The sequence below is a fragment of the Anarhichas minor genome, unplaced genomic scaffold, assembly GCF_050575085.1.
Source record: "Anarhichas minor isolate MPS153535 unplaced genomic scaffold, ASM5057508v1 ptg000062l, whole genome shotgun sequence".
In the NCBI taxonomy this organism is placed as follows: domain Eukaryota; kingdom Metazoa; phylum Chordata; class Actinopteri; order Perciformes; family Anarhichadidae; genus Anarhichas; species Anarhichas minor.
In genome coordinates this window covers 819056-841987 of record NW_027466508.1, presented here as the reverse complement: position 1 = coordinate 841987, position 22932 = coordinate 819056, and the positions used below count along the sequence as shown (strand labels likewise).

Genomic DNA, 22932 nt, shown 5'->3' with positions numbered 1-22932 from the left:
CACTTCTGACAAGCCCATTTCTTAACCCTTCACACAAACACACACACACACACACACACGCACACAAACACACATGATACATCACACACACCGACAATCTGGCTCGAAGGGGCGAGGAAATAAAAGCCTGAAGAGAATGACGCGTTGGCCCCAGTCACTCACAAGGGAAATATCCCATCATAGCCCTCGGTTACCAGCGTCACACATCACTTCACATGGCCAGTCGCAAACACTTAGTTCATTTAGTGTGAGGCGCACGCGCACACACACACATAATTAAAGCTGATCAACGTATAAAAATCCCTCAGGAAAAGGTTTCCACTCCAAAATATGAATGACGAGCCCATGTGTATTCTCTTGGGGGATTACAGTGCAGAGAGATAGAAAGGTATCAGGGAGGCCAGAAACGAATGCAAATGTGAGCCTCGACTGTGGGGTAGAAGCTGGGTTTCCCATACAATGCCTGAACAATATTGTCCTTCACCTGCTGAGATCTAAAGCAGTAATCAAGAGGCGCGGAGAGCCATGGCGACTATTTCTGAGCGGGGGACCCTCGCTCTCCCTGACTGACTCCCTCAGGCTGCAGATAAGAGTCACCATAGTGTGTGTGTGTGCTCATGCATGTAGGTGAAGGAAGTGTATCCCTCCCCCTCCGGTAAGCTCTCTCTCTCTCTCTCTCTCTCTCTCTCTCTCTCTCTCTCTCTCTCTCTCTCTCTCTCTCTCTCTCTCTCTCTCTCTCTCTCTCTCTCTCTCTCTCTCTCTCTCTCTCTCTCTCTCTCTCTCTCTCTCTCTCTCTCTCTCTCTCTCTCTCTCTCTCTCTCTCTCTCTCTCTCTCTCATTGATCCTGTATTCAAAGCAGTTCCTCGATGACTAACCTGCTGTTAGAGCTGTTGTTGCAGTCGGAGTTGATTTAGTTGAGCTCGTCGTGCCTGAACTCCGAGGGACCATTCTGCTCAGTGGCAGTAAATTACATTTATTTACAAGAGAGAGAGGAAAAGGTGTGAGTGTGGGTGTTTTATCTATGTTAATGTCAATGTCCAAACCAAGTTGGTAGCACTCTATAATGAGGCACATTTTATAACCGGTATACAATTCACAACTAGAATCACTGTTAATGGTTAATAAATACTTCCAGCATGACGCCTGTTTTATCTTTTTAAGTATCACCTTAAAAGGAATAGTTTGACATTTTGGGGAATTATTCGCTTTCTGACAGAGAGTATAAGATGAGAGGATTGATACCATCCTCATGTCTGTAGGATAAATATGTAGCTGGAGCCAGCGGCCCATTAGCCTAGCTTAGCATAAAGACAGGAAACAGAGACAAAAAGCTAGCTCACTAACTAACACGTTATATCTTGTTTATTTAATACGTGTATACATTATTAATTAATAAGTGTATTAATGACAATTTGCTATTTTGTAGGGCGTCATGAAGAAACTTCTTGTTTAGATTCTGTAACCATTGGACACCAGGCTAGCTGTCTTCCCCCCTTTTTCGAGTCTTTGTGCTAAGCTAAGCTAGCCAGCTGCTGGATGTAGCCTTATATGTGACAAGAGTTATGTAAGAAACTATTCAAATTCCTTTCCTTCATCAAAAGGAGTCCTCCGATCATCAACTGTTGGACCATTTAACTTATGGAAAAGAGTTGCAAAGCATCTGTACCAAAACAGCCTCTTGACATTTACAAGTGTAGACGCGATGGTTTCTCATTTTCTAAAAAGCCATCATGTCTGCAGTTATATATGATAATACATTATTAATAAAGGGGTTTTGACCACAATTCATCAAGTCTGCAGTTGTAAATGTTAATTTGTTGTTAATAAATGGACTGTGGTCCAGATGCTCGGCAGCATTTTCCAGAAAGTAAGTGATCAGTCTTCCTGATGAACTAGAGAATAAACTGCAAGTGCTATCTTCAGGGGAAATCTGATCACACAGATCAAAATTTCACAACCTGGCAACCCAAAAGTTGTTTTCATTAACTTTGTTATCAGGACAAAAGGTATCCTTATTAGAAAATGGTGCCACCGCTTCTGAAACCGAGCAAGGACCTCATGATATTCCCCTGGTGGCCTCCTAACCTCACCTAAACCACAAATCCCAGATCAGTCTAGACCACACAGGAAACTCTCACAAAGAGCCGTGGCTGCAGTTTGAAGAGGGTGAACACAAACAAACTTTGTCAAGTGATTCCCTCTATCTCTCTCATCGGCGTAACAATCCTCCTCCCGCCTGAGGCCAAGATCCTCTTTGTTTACGCAACGTCGCATGGTGTTCTAGATGACCCTACCTGAAGCCAGGGACTCGTATCCATTTCCCAGCTCCAGCTCCAGGTCCCTCCCCCTGCTCAGGCCTCAGCTCAGCCACAGACCAGCTATCCCATTGCTTGGACAAAGGAAGCTTCACTGGGATGTAACTCATGCCTGCACATATAGAAAGTCAGGACAAAGCCTTCTATTCTCCTCTAGCAACAACAACACCGTTTGTCTTCTCTTACAAAAGCAAACACATTGTGTGCATCTCTGCCAGCGAGAACTAAAAGAGTTGCAAACAGCCTGAACATTTGGTTAAATTAGACACAAAGACAATACGTAACAATTACACACTATGGAACAATAACATATTATTTACATGCTCATGAATTTATTCTGTGTATGCACATGCTACTATCCAGAATGGCTGATCAGAGGAGAGCTAAAGATGCTTGAGCAAGCCAAGGCCCCTCTGGTCAGCCCAGAGGCCCGTCCAACTGCTCCTGATATTGTGATATTAGTGTGAAGTGTGAAGTGTCATTTTAGGAAAAAAAGGCATGTACTCGCACTTATGTCTATTGTAGCGTTTAAAAACACATTAGAAACATCACATATCCCGTCATTTGCAAACTCACAAGCTACAATTTATAATAAATACATAAAATATCTATATTTTATATTTTTGGTGACATGAACATTGAAACAGCAATTGAACTCGGTCTGTTCAATGCAGACGATACACTTTTCATTTGTCAGCTGATTTGCGCTGTTAACAGTGTTTTAGCATACAGGTTTGTAACAGAAAGAAATAAAGAAGTCACTCCTATTTGTCAATCAGGATCTTATCTCAGAGTTAAGTTCCCTTAACTGCAGCTTATATGACTGCCATGAGACTGCCAGTGTGTGTAAAACGGTATTGCACAACATAAAAGTTCAGGTCACGAGGAACAAAAATGATGATTATGTTGTTTCCATCAACAAGATATGGAGGTGGGGCAAAACACAAAATGTATTATCATTATAATTATTATAAGTAATTAAAAAACATGAGCTGATCAAGCATGAGGGCCACAACTGTGTGCATTACATAAGAAGTGGAGGTACTTACTGTGACGTTTGAAGCCAAAATGTTATAATTAACTTTCCTGAACTGAAAACACACTGTTAAGGTTCTAAGACAAAAAAAACACAGACAACACGCAAACCGATTCCGAGAAATAGTGGATTTTCCATTCTATAAGTACAACATATGCATCTGGCGATTATCTGCAACTCAATGACACGTAATGCCCACACACTAACCCCAGTGACATACGCACACTCAACACTAGAGTATCTAGATTAGATGGTATGTGAGTGAGGCTATTTGTATGATGATACATGTGGTTGACTCTAATATCCACTACAGTGGAGGCAGTTCACACTCTTATTAGCATCAGTCTTACTAACATCTAAAGTGTTCTTCGGTGCTGACTTGTCCTCTAGATTCAAACAGAGCTGCAGCCTCCTTCTCTTCCTCCCACATTACCGTATCATCCTCCCCCTTCACTTTCCACAGTATATTATTTCACAACGTGAAAGCATCTGCTGTATATACCAATTTAATCCAGCGGACATAACCCACCCTGGCATGGCGACTTGGCATGAATGTAAACGCAGAGAAACCTGGTATTGGTAAAGGAAACACGTGGCAGACACGGGAAACAACAGATAAGGCGCGTTGAGATGAACCAGAAAACAGACTGGGGAGATGTCTGGTTTAGCAGAAGTGGACCGCTCACAAAGACAAATATTTTGTAGGACGTCATGTATACTGTACTATAGAATTCATCAAGCCAGGCTCAAAATAGCAAAGAGTCTCATCTGAGCTTACAGCTCACCGTTTCACCCTGAAGACTGAGGATATTACTTTATTACAAATTATTAATTAGATCACAGTCCAGTTGCAATAATCTGCCTCGTGCAAAACATTTTAATTCTGCCGAGTAGCTCTTGACACCCAGATACAAATATAATGAGTCTGCTTTGACAAAATATTTGGCTAATCTCTTAATTAAAGAAAATAATAAACAGTTATTCATTCGTTCTTTTATATTTCAGTATCAAATACATAATCTACAAAAAACAATATTACATGTATGCAAAAAGGGACAAAAACTAAATACCGGCATCTCTCTGTTCATACTAAAAGGATGAGGAACTCTCTATCTGCATCAAGTCCGCTCAAATTGTAGCGACTATTCCTTTAAAAATGCAGCTGAAGTTGAGCCATGTCCTAGCACTGACCCTTGGTGTACAAAAAGTAGGACAAACCTCCGAGTGACTTTTATTGGTAAACCAAATGGCAGCCACAGCTTGTGGACAAACTGTGCAGGGAAGCCGAGGCAGGCCCGCGACAGATGGTCGGGAGTGAACGGGTGATGTCGACAATGTGTACCGAGTCCTGGAAAGCACATTCAGGACTCGGCACAGGAAGAGACAGAGAAGAAACTGCAGCTTCTGTTGTGTCCCTGTCGACACATGTAAACCCGCACGCACAACGGACGAAGACAAACACAGATATACACGTGCACAAAAAGGACAGAAAAAGACAAGGTCGGCAGGAACAGACAAAGAGGGACGCTGCAGCCTGTAGCCTATATTTGCTGCCAACTCTCTGGGACTTGTGCACACTCAATTTTTCAACTGACATTCATTTTCGCTGTTCCCAGCTCTACCTCACCTGCTCTCTCCCTTACGTCAGAATCCTAACACAAACATCACCCCCTCCAATCCCCACGCGACGCCTCTGTTGCTCTTCTCTTTGTCCTGCTGGCTCTTTTGCAATTAAGCAAATGGGTCATTAATTAATCGCCGCAGGCAACAGGACACAGGAGGAGTTAATCAGACTGGATGGATGGACTGCTGGGAAAGAGCGCGACACACAAACACGCATACACATGCGTGCCCGCTTTCACAAACTATTGACATTTCTGAGAAGTGAGCCTCCGGTAGGACGTGCATGAATAAAATTACAGAAAGTAGCAGGAGTTGATGAAAAGCAGCTTGATCATTGATTCGTGTTGTCAAACTGTGCTGAGTGGCAGTTTCTTCTAGAGAGGAAACTTCGGTTGAAGCCTTGCCTCGGGCCATCAACATTCAGAGTAAGACAAGAGGATATTTCTCTAGCGTGTGGTGGTACACAGCTCAATCGTCGAGACTGCTGACAAATCATTTCTGTGAAGTATGTACAAACAGGACTATACAGGATTTGTATTGGCTGGACTTATACTTTAAAAACAAAATGGTTTCATAAGTACAGGGCCGGTCCGGGACAGGCGTGGGCTCAGTGCTGAGACATCACTTTGGCTGTTGAGACAGAGGCTGATTGTGAATGCAGAACCCCACAGCACACAGCAGGAAGTGCCGAAAATAAAAGGGAAGGCAACTATTATTACTATTGATTGTGATTAAAAACATAAGTAGGGCTGCAGCTAATCATTATTTTCATTATCTATTAATCTCCTGATAATTATCTCAATTAATTGTTTGGTTGTTGTTTTTACAGTGAAAGCAACATATTTCAATTCAGCTTGTTTTCACCCACTTACAATTCAAAACTCAACAATATTCAGTTTGCTGCCACATAAGATAAAGAAAAAGCAACCAATCTTTACAATAACAATTCTGGAGCCAGCAAATGTTTGTTTTTTCTTAATAAATTGGACTCTTTATATACAAATGTAATTGTTTATCAGAATAATTGACAAATTGATTAACCGACTATACATTTCTGCAAGACAAAAACTAATTACTATCCACTAATGCCCACCACCTCCACCACACACGCAGGAGTATGTACACAAGAAATCGAGCCATCAAACCTGCCCAGAGTATCATGAGTCGAAGAAGTTTTTCTTGATTTAACATAATGCTCTATTAATATTTCTCCAGTAGATGGCAGACTTTTAATCATTGCAGCCCATTTGGCAGCTACACCGAACCAGATCCAGCACTTCTATAGCAAGAAGTGATACAAAGGGAAAGGCGAAAGGCCCCATTTTTTCACACCTATAATGCGGCCTCTCGAACAAACACTTCCTTCCTCTGCCATTGAGTCAGAGCGGAAGAGGTGTTTCTTCTTCGGACATCCTCTCTTTTCCTTTAACCTCACATGCCTGACCTTTTGATGTCTGTCAGCAGGAAAAGGAGAGCAACAGGGAGGTGACCTGGCCAACATGTCAAAGGAAAAGACAGGATAGGGCAGTAACAACAATGACACAGGATGCGAGTTGTTTTGTCCAGTGCACTCAGCACTATCTGATAACAAGAGGAAGGAAAGGAAGACAATATCAAGCTAAAGCTAAGATTCTCACCTGGACAAACCTCAAAAACTGTGGTGGTGGCGTTATGCAGAAAACGTCAAGCAGACTTTTCTGCATTAGATAATGCTGGCGGTAGAAATCCCTGCATTGAAACTACCGAGTCAGAAAGTATTCATTTTATTTCATAAAAGAGCCAGAGTCTCCCTCATAATGTGAACGGATTGGCCAAAATACATAAACCCTGCTGAGACGAAAATGAGTTGTGACTAGTACACCCAATATTTGCACTTCATGCAAATGAAACTTTAAGAATGTGGAGTGGGGGAGTATATATTTATCTACCAGAGCATTTGATCTAACAGTCTGGGTAAGCAGTAAGAGAGTAAAACAATGTTTTATGCTGTACTTACTGATGAAATTGATTCATTTGTTTTTTTACTGCACTTTTATAATCAAATTTCCCCCCTTCATTAAGGAAATTACTCAGACAGTCTGGGACAACAGAGCCTGAGACAAGACCAACTACTGTAATGTGATTACAAAGACTTTCTTCTGCTCTGCTAAAGCTGCACAGCAGAGGGAGCGAGCACACGGACAGACAGACAGACAGACAGAAAGATGGATAGATAGAACTCTTCAGCTGTATCATTAAAGTATACAGTGAAGTATTATATTTCGTTTTGATCGGGTATATTACAATGTGCTTCCACTCAAGCAAGAAATTGACCCAGTACCTAAAGATCCAAAATGAAAGGATGGGACTGGAGCTTGTGACTTATTTTACCTTTGATTTGCAGGGACTGAATTGAAATTCATTGTGAATAGGGATTTTCCCCACCAGGTGGTGGTGCAGGGCTACCATAAACATCCACAGGGGCCGACTGAGACACAGCAAGGAGCATGGGCCTGCAGCCTGAACATAAAGCAACGTCTTCATGTTTATTTAACCACAAACACAGCCCTACATTTTGTTTGTTTATTATTCAGTCCCAAGCCTCCAGGTTTATTCGTCGCCGTAGAAAACACGAGATATTTACTGTGATTAGAGGGTACAGGAGCAGATAAGCTCTCAGGCCACTACAGTAGTTAGTTCCACGGTTTGATTCCTATCTGGAACTGAAGGTCAAGTGCGGTATTAGAGTCCAGCCACAGACTAGTATGCCATTAAATGAAAACCTTCTGACTCAATTTTCTCTTTAACAACTGCAATAAATCAGAGAAGCACCACCGCTGAGCAGAGCGTGCCTCTAACCGGGGGGTTGCCAGTTGTTCCCAGCCTGGCCAGTTAGTTCAGTATTGATTCTCTGTCTCGCTGTGATATCACTATAACCATCTGACCTATGAATGCTGAGCTCACAGCGCTGGCCTGAAATCCAGAGCACACTGCTCTCGGAGGGGAGAGGGAACACCAGGACTCCGGAGCTCTGGGCTCCAGACTGCAGAGCTTTCAGTAAAAGAAACTCCTGCCCTCGACTCGTGTCCCGTTTGTGTTCCTGCTTCAGCCTCTACAACTTTAACCATATCCGCCCTCACGTGCCTCGACCCCATACACACACATACACAGACTTTTAAAAACTCTGTGATAAATCCTTTAGTCCTTGGACACCTTGGAGAGAATTTGAGACTCAACAGGATCCATGCATCCATTATCTTTAACCTGTTCAGGGTCTGGAGCCGATCCCACCCCGGACAGGTCGCCAGACTATTGCAGGGCTGACATTTAGAGACAGACAACCATTCACGCTCACATCTACACCTACGGGCAATTTAGAGTCATCAATCATCCTGCGTGTCTTTGGACCATGCCGGAGAACCTGGGGAGAACCCACGCTGACAAGGGGGCCCGTCTAGCCCGGGTGCTAACCACCACACCACCTTGCAGCCCCACTTGACAGGATGTTGAAATGAAAATTATTATTTAAAAAAAACACATTGAAGGGCCATCATAGCGGGGATGAATTACCAAGCATGCCAATGGGGCCACTGCCTCTGACCATAGGGGCCTCAGACCTAGATAGACTGAAGGCAAAGCACCTTGACACACAAGTTATTATTAGAAATCTAAAATATAGCGGATGACTCCGAGTAAATAAATGAAATTAAATGCAATAAGTAAGGAGTGTGATGGGACGCTCTAGAGCAGCGGTTCCCATCCTGGGGGTGGGGACCTCTCAAGGGATCCCAAGTCTAAAAAATGAAGAATTCAGTATTGGATGTGCATATATATCTTTTTCGGATTTTGCTTTTCACCTGTGAAATATTAGATTCTTTCAGGCCTCTAAAAATCCTTTAAATGAAAAAAATCAGAGAAGAAAAATCCTGCTTTGGTTGAACTGCTCAACTTATACTAAAGACATAGTCTGTGCTGATGAGTCACAAGTGGGCATTACTTCTTTTCACAATCAGCTGTTCACACAAGCATAAAGTCCTGACTCACAAAACTTCAAAAGAAGTCCTCCACTTCCATTGCATACTTTACTGTGGGCTGCTTCTAAAACACAATGGAAGGATCATAAAAAAATATGATTTCCATTCCATTGCCGTGCAGCTGCATATCTCTGCTTGCTCGGTCAGGCCCTACTTATGTGATAAAATGATTATCCACCTCAAGCTCAAGGTGTGTGCGGATCGGCTCCCACCTGTGCAGAAGTAATTACAGTTTCACTCCTCTCCCACAGTTATTGGGAACGAGAACATAACTCTGAAAGTGAGACACTAACTACACACTGACCCGCCTGATGGAGTGTAATACACCTGCACATTCACACTCGTGCACAACCATGTATTTCCCCTCCACAAACACACACACACACACACACACACACACACACACACACACACACAGAAACAACATTCTTAAAAATGATACATGCTCGTAAATTAGGCCTCATTTTGAGGGATTTATTGCATTCTAATAAGCATCAATGTGATTTAATACAGCAAGTAATGTTACATTTTACAGAACAATTTAAGACTTCTGGAATCTGTAAAACAGCAGTGAAAATGATTCAATATAGAAAAATATATGTGTTGCCATAATCAGCATATTCCCACCAGCAAACAAAGACATTAAACAATTGTTTAGGTTTATCATCTACTGAGGGACACACTAAATCTGGGAATTGCACAAATCTTAAACGTGTTCCATAATTTAGCCATGTGAGAGTTCAGAGGTAGACCACTGGAATTGAATAAACACCAGTCCAAATAATTCAAGGGAAAGTCCTGGAAGACCAATTCAAGAACAACTGTCTGTGCTTTGCACATGATCAGCTGTTTCGAGAAGGGAAATGGCTATACATGAATTATGTATTTTATCTACAGATAGGACTTGACATGATTGATAAATAGATCTCAACATACGTAATTTCAAAATCCAATACACATAAAATGAATTTCCCCCAACCAATAAGTCAAGATAAGATTTTTGGGAAGCATATCATCAACAGTTCTTATGACATTTATTGCATTGCCACATTCATAAACGTAGCTAGAGGCTGACAAATTATTAAGGACTGGAACATTCTTATTCATACGTGGCAAACAAGTTCCTACAAACCGCGTTTCATAAGAGTTTTAGCCCCTCAGGTGATGTTTTACACTCATCCTCGTGCAAAGCGTCAAGCTACATATCCTGTTAAGGGTGTGTTCATAAAGGTGTGTTTGTAGGTGAATTGAGAGAAATAAATTCTGCTCTGAACTATAAACAAAAACAATGATCAATTGTGAGGGACTGTGAGCAATGAGAGTTTTTTTTTGGGAGGAAATTTGGCCCAGATTTCAAACAGATATTCAAATACTCTACTGCACTTCCTCCCTGACCAGTGTCGAGCTGGTGAGTCCACTATGCAAAGCAGAAATTTGACACTGGCATCACCTCACGACTACTCAGTTTCTAAAAATCTATTCTAACCATCTAAAAGGTCACTTTATGAACACACCCCGTAATTTACACACCAAGGCAGAGGAAAGGTAGTGCCATCCAAGCTAATTACACAAGGTCCATTAACAATTAAAATCCTTTGAATTTTATCTAATAATCTATTTCAGCCAGCATCTCCTGTTGGAAAACGATAGCTTAATTCCATTTGTGTTGGTTCAGCGTATCCCAGAAACATATGTAAAGACCAGGCTGTGTCTCGGTTTGTTGCTGTTGTTGTTCATCGTCTCCCGGCCATCGAGTCTCCCTCGAAGGCCCCATTGTCATAGCGATGCTGATGACTCTCCGGGTCAGGGCTCGCACGGTCAGTCAGTGGCACCTCGTACATGGGTTCCCCTCCCGTCACTGTGATCACTGTGACCTCTGGTGGTGACTCGGAGGACAGGCTCTCTTTTGTTTCCTCGTCAACCCCCAGGGCCTTCAGGATGTCGCACTTACACATGGGGCAGGTCCGCCTCTGCAGCAGCCAGGGCTCGATGCAGGCTTTGTGGAAGATATGGTCGCATGTTAGCACCGTCACCACTTCCCCTGCCTTGTAGGACTCGATGCACACGGCACACACATGGGAGTCAGAGGTGATTTCCTCATCCCCCGTCTTGAGTTTGCGCACTTGCAGACGCCTAATCGCTTTCGTGGCCTCCGATTTCAGCTTCCTCTCGGTGCGCCTGTGCGCGTTCAGACTGTAGAGACGGTTCGCAGAGATAAACACAAAGTAGGCGATGGAGGCGGCAGTCACAATGAAGAAGGCGATGGACAGGAAGTAAAGCCAGTATGTGTCCATCCAGGGTCCATGAGGGCTGCCTAAATCAATAAGCATCCTCACATCTGTCCCATTGATCACCAACCGCACAATCTCCATGCCCTGAGAGTTGCCAATCATGATAGCCACAATACCCGTTGCATCCGAGTGTGCCATGTGAGTGGTGCTGTTGCCACTGCCATCCATATTATACACAACCACACCAGCTGCTCCTTGACGTTTGGCAGCGTTGATCTTCTGACTGAAGGTGCAGTTGCCCCTTTTTACCAGGGCTATCCAAGGAGGGCTGCTGGAATTGCGATTGTAGACGGGATCCGAGCCGCAGCCTTTGGGGTCTCCCTTGGGAAGCGCAACAACACCCGAGGCTTTCTCCAGGAGAGAGTTACGACCGTACACCCCACAGTCACAGTATTTGTCCACAGTCTCGTTGTTTCTTTTATCGTAGCTTATTTCCACCATGGCTGTCCAAAACACCAAGGCAGCTGAATAGTGAACGAGCCCTGACAAACACAGCAAAAGCAGCAGACAGTGTTGTGTCTTACCCATGGTAACGCTCGTCTTAAAAACAACAGCCCTTTGTTAGCGTCTTTAGCTTCTTCAAAACTGCTTTGTTAGTCCCAGTTCCTGGTTGGTTCGAGCAACAGCGGTCTGACTGCGGCTATGGTTTCATCCAAGCTGCTGTCTACTGTAATCTGATATGAGCCTTTGGTAACACAACACGAGCTATGCGTCAGCCACTCACCTCTCGTTATCTTCCTGAACCTTGAACACTGAGCACTCCTCGTATAGAGGGCAGGGTGCTGGTATTCAACAAGTAAAAGTGCACAAAACACACAGACCTGTGCAGTTTCGAGAGCCAAGAAACAACCTGCGAGAAGGCAAGAGGCGATAAGCAAATGATAAGATTTCGTGGACATAGGTCAATAACACGGAACAATCCTGTGGAGCTAATAAAAGCTGCTATGTTTCCCTTGTGTAATGACGAGCACAGCAACTCAGCCAGTCTTTCTGGTTTATCTCGTTTCCTTCCCCTATTTCTGTGGCTGAGGTCACTGTTGTGAAAACCAAACTGACAAGTCATACTCCTCTACCTTGTGGTAATTTACTCTGAATGACAGACAGTCTGCTTCTACCACACACTTTAACAAACACACACACACATTATAAATGTGACCTTTAAATCATTTTAGAATTGCACATATTATATAATAATGTTTGCGTTTGGATACCTCGAAGCACTTAAAGAGCTTTATTCTACATAGCTAACATACCAGTGACAACTGAAACTAATAGGGTATTGCCGAGTTTCCATTGTATCTTCTTTCAAGTGAAAGCACACACACACACACACACACACACACACACACACACACACACACACACACACACACACACACACACACACACACACACACACACACACACACACACACACACACACACACACACACACACACACACACGCACACACACACACACACTGCAGTGCACTGTCCTGACTAGAATGTGCTATTAAATAATTTATCTCAGTGGGACAAACATCTGTAAATAAAAAAAGAGCCAGGTATTTATTCTTAGTATGGCTGCAAACCCACAGTTCTTGATAACAGGAACAATGGTGGTGCTATGACCCTTAACTTCCTGAAACTGAAATAATTACCTCGACACAGCAGAAAGTCAAGCACAGCGTGAACCCCATTAATACCATATTAACCGCAGAGAAAAATGGTGTGTTTTTCTGTTTAAACATTCTACTGTAATGGTGTGACTTTAGGAATCACATTTTCAAGATGTCCTAAATGATATCCTCTGACGCTTTCTGCTTCAATGCTGACATCTCCTGGTCAAAGACAATAACTGTGATACTCACCAAAACACCCAGGCCGATACACTGATAATGAGAGCTGATATAATGTGCGATATACTGTAAGTCTATGTCATGAATACAGACCATTTCGTCCCAAATATACCTGTAATTTTAGTAGTATTCCATATTGTAGGCTAGGCTGGTGATAAAAATAGGCCAACATATAAAAATACCACGAAATAAATGTAATTAGAAAACTGAAGTCACATCTTCTGCAGAGTGCATATGTTATATGCTAAATACTAAATTAATATATAAGGATTATTAAATAGATAAGTTATGAATGAATACAGACAAATATACAGTATATTTTATCCCCCAAAAGTAAAATAATGTTTTCACTTAGTGAAAATGGCAGAATAAAATAAAATGGAAATCGGGGGGTAAATCTTGTAGAAATAAATCGAAGACCTTAGAAAAAAGGATATTTTGAAACGGCTGGAATTAAATAAAAAACAATAAACTCAGTTATTGGGAATTTAACTTATGTATAAAATGTATTGGATTGTTTCACAATTTCATAGTTGAATTTATATGATTATTTATTGAATCATTTCATTTATTTAAACACTTTGGATCTCCATAACATCCAAGATGGTCACACACAGCTACACATTTCCTTAAAAGCAGTCAACAAGGTGACTCGCAAGTTTTTAATAAAAAGCCATGAAACCAATCCAATCATACCACACAGGGGCGCCATTTACTCAATGTTTACGTCATCATTTGACAGTAAACAACACTGTTTTGACTAAATGTCCTCCATCATAACAAAAGAAGCACGTGCAGCCTAATGGGGTTATCGGGCTGGCCCTTCTAATATAATCAAAATGCTCAGAAGACCTTTTAAGGAATTATATAGGTTATATATTATGCTTCGCATTCATATAACCTGCTACTTCAGTGTAAAACATGCAATCTATCAGTTTAGAGCAGGGCAACTGACAAAGAAATAAGGAAAGACACTTACAACTTGTTTTGAAGCTCCGTCTCTGCAGTGAAGACAGACCGTCCATCTGTTTAATGTCTCCTGAGCACACATGTTCAGTGGTCTGTGTGGGGGCAACGTGGGACATGTCCTAACAAGCCCCACACCCTGTCACACCCCTTTTCGGTCCGAGAGTCTACTTGTTGGTAGCCTATAATAAGAGTTGTAATATAAGTTAGTTCAAGCCTATAGTTTGAGTATTCATACATGTGTATCCTAACTGTAACATCTGTATTGTTATAGATCATAAACCATGCAGGGTTGGAAAGAGTACTAGAGTTTTATCCTCAAATAAAAGTATGGTTTGGAATTTGGACTCAAATACAAGTAATATTGCTTTGATAAAAATGTAGGCGATATATAAAAGTAAAACGTAGGTCAGTTAAAATGCACTCTGAGTAAACGTTACTGCGTTACATTTATAAAAAGGTAAGGAGGGTGAAGAACATAAGTTTGGCCTATATAACGGAATTATGGGATCTAAGTAAAAACAAACACAGTTAGGTCACAATATAGAAAACTCTAACGTAAACAATAAAGGACCCCACGGCGGGTGCACACCTGAGCGCGCGCGCGCACACAAGCATAGTACAGTGCGTTGAGGTTGACGAGAGAGCTAGTGTCACTGCTTATGAATGAGTGTGTTGTGTTCACCTATCTGACTGCGAGTCTTGTCCACAGCCGAGACCTCCTCAATCTTCTCAGTGCACACAATACCACCAGTCCACCCTGGCCTCCCTGTCCCAGTAGGCCTGTTACCAGTCCACGCAGCGTCTCTGTCCCAATATAACCAGTGTGCACCTGTGGCTCAGGCGACGTGCTAGGTGTGTTTGATTTGGGTCACTTGGCGCGCGGGCCTGGTGGTGGATTAAAATGACTGCTTAAATGAATCTATGCAAACTGTTTAACGTGGACTGTATACAGCGTGGACACAGTTCCAGTGACGTCAACCATTGGTTTCTGAAGAGCCGGTGTGTTTGTGAAGTTTACATTTGGTTTTAGCCGGGTGGCTCCTGTCCGGCCCTCGCCATCTTGGCAATGACGTTACAGCCTCTCAGCTGATCCTCCCCCCAAAAAATGGGCAAAGAGGTGGATCGTCGGTGGAGTTGAGGCGGGTCCAGGTGACTCAAAGGTGACAGCTAGCGACACCCATCTGTCACTCACAGCGGCCTAAATTGAAATATAATTTAAACCTGTGAGTTGGATAAAAATGTACCCCTTGTACCGTTGTAGCAATTATCTCTGGTACCAGGCTGTAAACATGTTTATTTCTGCTGCAATCTTTTTATTTTAGTTTTTATTCTAGTCTGTATTGAATACCACTTGAAATGCAGCAAGTAATACTTGATATATTTCTTATCTTTAGCTTTTTGTTTTATTAATTACAATTTTTTTAATAACTAAAAACGTCACAGTATAGAGAGTAGCCTAAATGCGATTCGTTACAGTTCTAACCCTGAAACCAATACATCTCTCTTCATCTATATTGACATAGATCTACAGATGTGTGATCGTCTGCTGATGAAAGCTCCGATCCCTTTGTCACACACACACATATACTATATTGTTGTATTTATTCCTCGTTTTATAGTAACTGAAAAGTATGGCTTTTGCTAAACCCTGTCAGAGGGCTATACCAACAATAAAAATATACTTTTGCAAAGAGTTAATATCTCTTCGTAGCCTCTAATAAACATGAAGGTAAAGTATAACTCATAAGCATCAAAGCATTGCTGTCTGACCTGCAGAGCTCCCTACATACATTTCTGTTACCAGAAAGAAAAGAAAGTACTTTCCCACAATCAAAGACGTGTGTTAAAGTGGGTTTCATCATGAATGGCTGCACCCCTGATGTGCCTCAGGGCTGGAGCGTGTTCAAGTCGAGTGGAATGACTGCAACTCGTGATACCCCCCCCCCCCTATTCTTGGTAGCGCCAGGCCTTAAAAGATGCTTTCTCGCCCCAATAATCTTCTCTCTGCAGCTTGTAGTCGTAGTGTAGTGTTAGATGCAGCGCCTTCAAGCAGCTTCAGCCAACATTTAACCTTTTTTTGCAAGCTTGTTATAGAGTAAAGAAACATATGACTCCTTGGAATACTTGCTAGTTTCACTGCATTGACTCCAGTGACCATGAATAACATTAGGCCTGCAGCTCTGAAGAAAAAGAGGAAAGATTTTATACCTTACTTTTTAGGATTCGTAATATTTTTATATTGCGCGGTTCATCTTGTATCATTCACAGCAAAAACAGCTCAGGAAACCCATTCTACCAGGGTGCGTCGGGCTCTTGGTAAGAATCATCATTGTGTGTGATTTTGCTTATTTTATTATTGTGTGTTTTTAAATCTCCCAAACTTTTAAATACATTTGTTTCATTATTCTAATCTGTTTTAGTGTGTCATTACAAATGTCACAGTTTGGTGTTTTTACAAAGTGTGAGTGATCGTTTGTGGTTCAGCAACTGTGACAGTGTTTGCTCTGTAATCCTCATGTCTTATTGGCATGAAAGTACCGTGTAACTGCCATTAAGCGCTCAAACAATCTCGGAGCAGTAGGCTGCTCCATCAACAGGCTGGTTTGTTTGTCAGTGACGTGTGTGTGTGTGTGTGTGTGTGTGTGTGTGTGTGTGTGTGTGTGTGTGTGTGTCCTGTGTCCTGCTGTTTCAGAGAATGAGACAGAATGCATCTCACCACAGTCCTCCGAGTTTCCTGACGGCTTCTTCACGGTGCAGGAGAGGAAGGATGGAGGCCTCGTTATTTATTTCATGCTTATTTTCTACATGCTTCTGGCTGTCGCAATAATCTGCGACGATTACTTTCTGCCTTCCTTAGAAGTGATCAGTGACCGTGAGTGGCATATCATTGCATTGCATCATCACATGAATGCTATGCTAAGTAATAGTAATAGTAATGCTGTGATATACTGTGATTATGGGAATAATGAGGGTTTACAAGATTACTACTACAGGCAAAGGATTAGGGTGCACAGATATTGTAGGGCTCTTAAGAAAAAGCCTAACTAAATATGTGGACAGATTTAGTAAAAGTCAGTTTGTTTAATTGATTGAACAGTGTTTTTAGTTGGATTTTAATAAAAGGAAATGGTGTTTCCATTCAAATGAACTAACGATTATTTCATCATCTATTAATCTGTCTATTTTTTTTTCCAATGAATCAGTTAATCATTTGGCCGATGAAAAGTCTCACAAAATTGTGAAAAATGCCCAACACAAGTTCTGAGAGTCCAAGGGGATGTCTTCAAATGTCTTGTTTTGATTGACCAACAGACCAAAACCGAAATATAGTCGGTTCAAAATGATTTGGAACTGAGAAAAGCAGCAAATGCTCACATTTTAGAAGCTGGAACCAGCAAATGTTCAGAATTCTTTCTTGATTGAATGATGGAATGATTGTAAACAAGCTGTAAACGTAACTAATAAACAACATAACATACTAGTACAAAATGCATTACCAAAGCCCTAAAATACATATTACAGGCATGAAGCATCAGTTTTCGTTCCCTGGTCTTATTAGAGGTTGTTTGTGCTATTGTTGCATGGGACTGTGTATAATCAGGTGTTTCTATTATTTTGTACACACCATGTAAATTGTCACGTACTCTTGGTGTTTCATGTGTCTCTCTCAGGCCTGGGACTGTCTCAGGATGTAGCAGGAGCCACATTTATGGCAGCTGGGAGTTCTGCACCTGAGCTGGTCACAGCCTTTCTGGGTAATTATTCATGACTATTTACAACAATGTTGATGGTGACACCACCATGCGTGGTCACTGTCACTGTGTCCCCTCACAACCCGATGTACTGTGACTCCGCCACCCTTTGGGAATAGAAATAGACTGTGGCCTTTGATCAGGACGTCCTCTCAGCTCTTTATTTGCTCTCCAGATATGTCCTCTTCCTTTTTCCTCAATGCTTCCACATTGTCCCTGTGCTCAATGCTAAGACGTGCCTTTATTTGTGTCAGGTGTGTTCGTGACAAAGGGAGACATCGGGGTCAGCACCATTGTGGGATCAGCGGTCTACAACCTGCTTGGAATCTGCGCAGCATGTGGACTCTTGGCCCCTCTGGTACATTATGACACACGCACACACTCGCAAAGGTTAACTACATGTAAGAGCGTCACCTTTACTGGGTCAAAGCGGAAGAATCATTGTGCGCTGTGTCGTATAAGCTTATACAACATGTATTTTTGTTTCCTTTATTAGGCTGGGCGCCTCACCTGTTGGCCACTGTTCAGGGACTGCCTGGCATATGCCATCAGTGTTTCTGCTGTTATTGCCATCATTTCTGATAACAAGGTGTACTGGTGAGTTTAAGTGCACGTCAAGATCTGGTTGATCTTCAGACCTTACAGCACTGACATGTAAGGTGGCCGTAAAAGCCGAAGTCAGATACAGCTATTTATTGCATCTTGTGACACTAAAAGGAACAAATGAAAACTGATCTCCAACCAAGTACGAGCAGTACAGTACTGTGACTCACTGACATTTATTACACTGACAGTACAGCGCAGTACATGTTCCTTCAATAAGACAATAACACATCATAAACACAGCACTAGTAGCAGTCCTTGTTTATGAAAGATTTCCATGTGTATTACTTACCTTTGGTGATAGCACAGTGAGACACAGTATTAGCTTAAAAACAGCACAGCTTTTCTATTGTCAAGATATGGAGTTTCATAAAATTGGAACCACATTTTTGTGTTGTAAGATATATATAAAAAGAATATATCAAAACTGTACTAAATAGTAACCAAAACATGGCTAAACACAATATATTGGTGTGAAGAAGAGGTCTAGTAATAGAAACAAGACCATTTTTTTAGGAAGAACTGCCAAAGTAATCCCCTTAAAGATGCTAAATTCAACATTCAGAGCATTAATATAGAAGCAAACAACTATTTGCTATGTTAAAATATAGTTAAGCAAATCTACCCGGAACAGATAATGAAATCACTCTCCCTCTTCCTTGTTGACATAGTCGGGCTGACCGCGTGTGCTTTTAGTGCATATTCGTGCACGTGAGCGTGACCCACTGGCTAGCTCACGGCTGCTGCAATGCTGCGGTTACAGCTGTAATGGCGTTGTCACAGAAGCTTAGCACCCCACCCTTGGGTTCCCCCTGAGGTAAACACTGTTAGCACTATTAGCTGCGAGCCACCGGTTCAGCCGTCGCTATGTCGAGACGTTGAGAGGCAGTAGAAATACTCCCAATATCGTATATAGCACCTTCAATCTATTGATTTTCACGATTGAAAATATATTTTAAAAATCATCTTTTAAGCAAGGTGAATTTGATTAGATATTGCCAGAGCTTTTGACCGCCCTCTTCAGCAAATTGAACTTGAAGCTCAGGTGTTATCACTTATGGCCAAGTTCCATTCGCTGAAGCAGGTCTTGGGACTTTATTCACCACTCACATCTGTCCCCAAGGTGAAGAACGAATGCCAGGGCTCAAAACGTTTTGTTTACAGGTATGACGCTGCGTGTCTGCTGCTGGTCTATGCCGTCTACATCGTGGTCCTGTGCTTTGACCTTCGCATCAGTGAGTTTGTCCTGAGGAAGCTGAGCCCTTGCTGCACCTGTCTGGGTAAAGGATCAGGTGAGAAGACTGAGACGCAGCCTCTGATGGGCTGGAGCGACGAAACCAGTCTGCGAGTTCACAGTCGCTCCAGGACAGACAGCGGGATCTTCCAGGACGACTCGGGATACTCTCACCTGTCCCTCAGCCTGCATGGCCTCAACGAGATTCCTGAAGGTAAAACGCACGTCTTCTTAGTGCACTGTTTTCCAGTATGACGCGTTACAAATCCGCTCATAGCATGTTCGTCTGCTTGCGTTCCAGCAGAGCATAAAAGTGTGTTTGCCGTGCCGGAGAGCGACCTGAAGCGGATCCTCTGGGTTCTGTCTCTGCCCATCATCACTCTGCTTTTCCTGACCATCCCTGACTGCAGGAGAAGGTTCTGGAAGGGATGGTTCATGATAACCTTCCTCATGTCAGCGGTCTGGATCTCAGCTTTCACGTACATAATGGTGTGGATGGTCACTGTTGTCGGTGAGATCATTGTTTTAACTTTCTGTTTTTCTGTCAGTGGTTTCAGTTCAGTTGCAGGTGTACATCTAATGCACCACGTTATAGAGCCTTTGTTGATCACAAGTGTTTGAAACTTGTGAGAAAAAATGTCAGATTTGCAGAGAATCACATGTTGGTCTGCTGGCTAATTCCTGAGATGCCATTGTCCTGGAAAGTTAAGAGGGGGGTTATTGTAGCTCCAGTGGGCCATGTTCATAACCAGGATTACAGCCTGCTTCACCCTGAAGGAAACAGTCATGTGAGCGGTGTACGTACAGACGTACCCACAGGCACTGGTCCAACAACATAAAACTGACCTAGGATCAGGCCAAAAGGGGTATCTTCATCATGTGACGGTGGTAGGTCTACTGGAGTATAATGAGATTATTATCCCGTAGTCTTCAGACCGGCTCACATGGAAGGAGAGTTTAGTCTTATGAAAGAGCAGCAGGCATGGGACTGAGCAGGTACAACTCAAGCATACAGTGTGCCATTGAGGATGTTGGTTCAGAATATCTGGACTAACTGTAAATGTTTGTTTCCCTCACAATGGCCTCCAACCAGAGTTATAGCTGCTAGGTCGTGTCCTCTGTAATGTGTCTGGAAATTCGGGTGGTTTATAGTGGATTTAAAGATTACACATATTACACCTGTTGGGTTTTGTAAGACTTGTTCAAATATTCTTAGACTGAATTTGGCAGTTTGGCGAAAAGAAAAATCAATAAAATTAAAATTAAAGGAAGTAAGTAGTCTCGATTGCACGCCCGCCACAAGCGTAGAAGAAAACATTTACAGTACTTATAAAGTACACATTGTAGAGTCAAGTTAGGGACTTATTGAAATTTTCTTAGGTGGGCGTGGTTCCGCTTGTGGAATTTGGTCTTGTGACCTCAGTATTTCTAAAATCCTGCTACAGGCCTGCCTCTAGTGATTATTTATTAACCCTCTAGCTACAGTAAAGATCAGCTGCTGTTCTCACCCCATAGCTAGCTTGATGTTGTTGGATGTGGACTTTGATTGTGGGTTTGTGTTATGTTTACACAGGCGAGACCCTTGGCATCCCTGAAACAGTTATGGGACTCACTCTCCTTGCTGCCGGAACCAGTATACCCGACACCGTAGCCAGTGTGATGGTGGCCAGAGAAGGTAAACATCAGTTGCAATTCACAGCCATCCTGAATACAGTTTGTTAAACTAGATCTTGATGATCAGTTTGGCACCTTGTATGGCAAACTCTGCCATCAGTGTATGAACATAGTGTAAATTGCTTTGAAAGGTTTTATAGATGGAAGTCCATTTTACCATCTTAAATGCTCATTCACAGCAAATTTGGGTTTATTATTTTGCCAAAGGAGCCGGGGTTCGAACCACCGATCTACCGATTAGTGGACGACCTGCTCTACCTCATAAATCACTCGCCCTTACTTTGACGCCAGCCATAACTAAACGATTATCAAAATTAAGAATAATATGCTTCCCAAGTTCCTTCTACATATAGTTGGGCACTGCGCTCTTGCTGAAAGACATCTAAGTGGGAACTATTGATTACTCATTCACTTTGCTGACTCACTTTCCCAGCAGCCATTATAGAAATGACAAGTTAAAAATACTTATATTGTCTTAGTGAGACCTAAATCCAGTCTGTAAACATGTTTTCTGTTTATCAGGGAAAGCTGACATGGCCATGTCCAACATTGTGGGCTCTAATGTTTTCGACATGCTGTGCCTGGGCCTGCCTTGGTTCATCAAAACTGTCTTTGTGGACACCAACAACCCTGTAGAGGTCAACAGCACTGGACTGGTCTTCATTTCCGCCACGCTCCTCCTTTCCATCGTCTTCCTCTTTGTATCCGTTCACATTAACGGATGGAAGTTGGACTGGAAGTTGGGACTCGTTTCTCTCTTCTGCTACATCGTCTTTGCCACTCTGTCCATCCTCTACGAGCTGGGGATCATTGGGAATAATCCCATAAGATTGTGCAGTGACTGAGATCTGACCTCACTGAAGCCACATTGACTCAAACAACAGCCCCAAAACACAACTTAACTGTGAAGTCTAAGGAAATGTGGTCCCGCTCACACTAAGATATTGTGCCATAGAAGACGTGTGCTGGTCACATCTCATGAAGAGGATGATCTCAATTCATATATATATAAATATATATATTTAACTTAAGGTGGAAGTGTGCTAAAGATCATTCTCTTGTGTGTGCCTGTCAGATCCAGGCCTGCTTCATCATCATACAACTAAGACCCATTATCATGTTCTGCAATTGTTCTTCTTACTCAAGGCCCAAAAACAGAAAATGGGCTGTCCCAGGAGTGACTGCCGAGTTCAAATAAATCCAGAACTGAAGAGTCAGAGTCAAGTAATAAAAGGTGTCAACTAAGCTTATTTGGCCTTGTCCTTTTGAAGTGGGTGAAAAGAGGCCCGGTCTACACAACACTGAACCGATAAGCTTTTATGAGCAAGTCTTAATGGCTTTCAAAGTTATAAAATTAGTAAAAAACAAAACAAACAAAAAAACTTTCCACTTGTCTTCTAACTAAAAAGTAAAACATTGTAAATGGACTATCTTGTTCTGCTGAAACAAAAAAAATACAACACTTGGGAGTTCTGGCAATTTAAATAGCTTCCTGTGATAAGTGTCAAGAGTCCAAGCCTGATAACATCCGTCCATTCTGTTCTCACTTTATTCCACCCTCTGCGGTTAATGTGCAAACTGC

At 42.3% G+C, this 22932-nt stretch overlaps 2 protein-coding genes across 2 annotated transcripts; one reads left to right on the top strand and one right to left on the bottom strand.

Moving 5' to 3' along the window:
- Positions 1-9436: 9436 nt before the first annotated feature.
- On the bottom strand, positions 9437-12255 carry rnf128a (ring finger protein 128a). The gene has a single exon (XM_076077979.1). The coding sequence runs from the start codon at positions 11804-11806 to the stop codon at positions 10721-10723; it is 1086 nt and encodes a 361-aa protein (XP_075934094.1). The 5' UTR covers positions 11807-12255; the 3' UTR covers positions 9437-10720.
- Positions 12256-14746: 2491 nt separating this feature from the next.
- On the top strand, positions 14747-22891 carry slc24a5 (solute carrier family 24 member 5). The gene is made up of 10 exons (XM_076077713.1): positions 14747-14756; positions 16266-16403; positions 16780-16959; positions 17759-17842; positions 18094-18197; positions 18336-18436; positions 19607-19890; positions 19978-20187; positions 21250-21351; positions 21873-22891. Exons 1-10 carry the CDS (start codon positions 14747-14749, stop codon positions 22193-22195), a joined length of 1536 nt encoding a protein of 511 aa, XP_075933828.1. The 3' UTR covers positions 22196-22891.
- The last annotated feature ends 41 nt before the right edge of the window (positions 22892-22932 follow it).

Excerpts from the sequence above, each read along its gene's own strand:
- rnf128a (XM_076077979.1), bottom strand. The coding sequence starts at position 11,806 with ATGGGTAAGACACAACACTGTCTGCTGCTTTTGCTGTGTTTGTCAGGG.
- slc24a5 (XM_076077713.1), top strand. Across the intron at positions 17,843-18,093 it reads GCTGGTCACAGCCTTTCTGG|GTGTGTTCGTGACAAAGGGA; the intron begins GTAATTATTCAT and ends TATTTGTGTCAG. Across the intron at positions 18,198-18,335 it reads GTGGACTCTTGGCCCCTCTG|GCTGGGCGCCTCACCTGTTG; the intron begins GTACATTATGAC and ends TTCCTTTATTAG.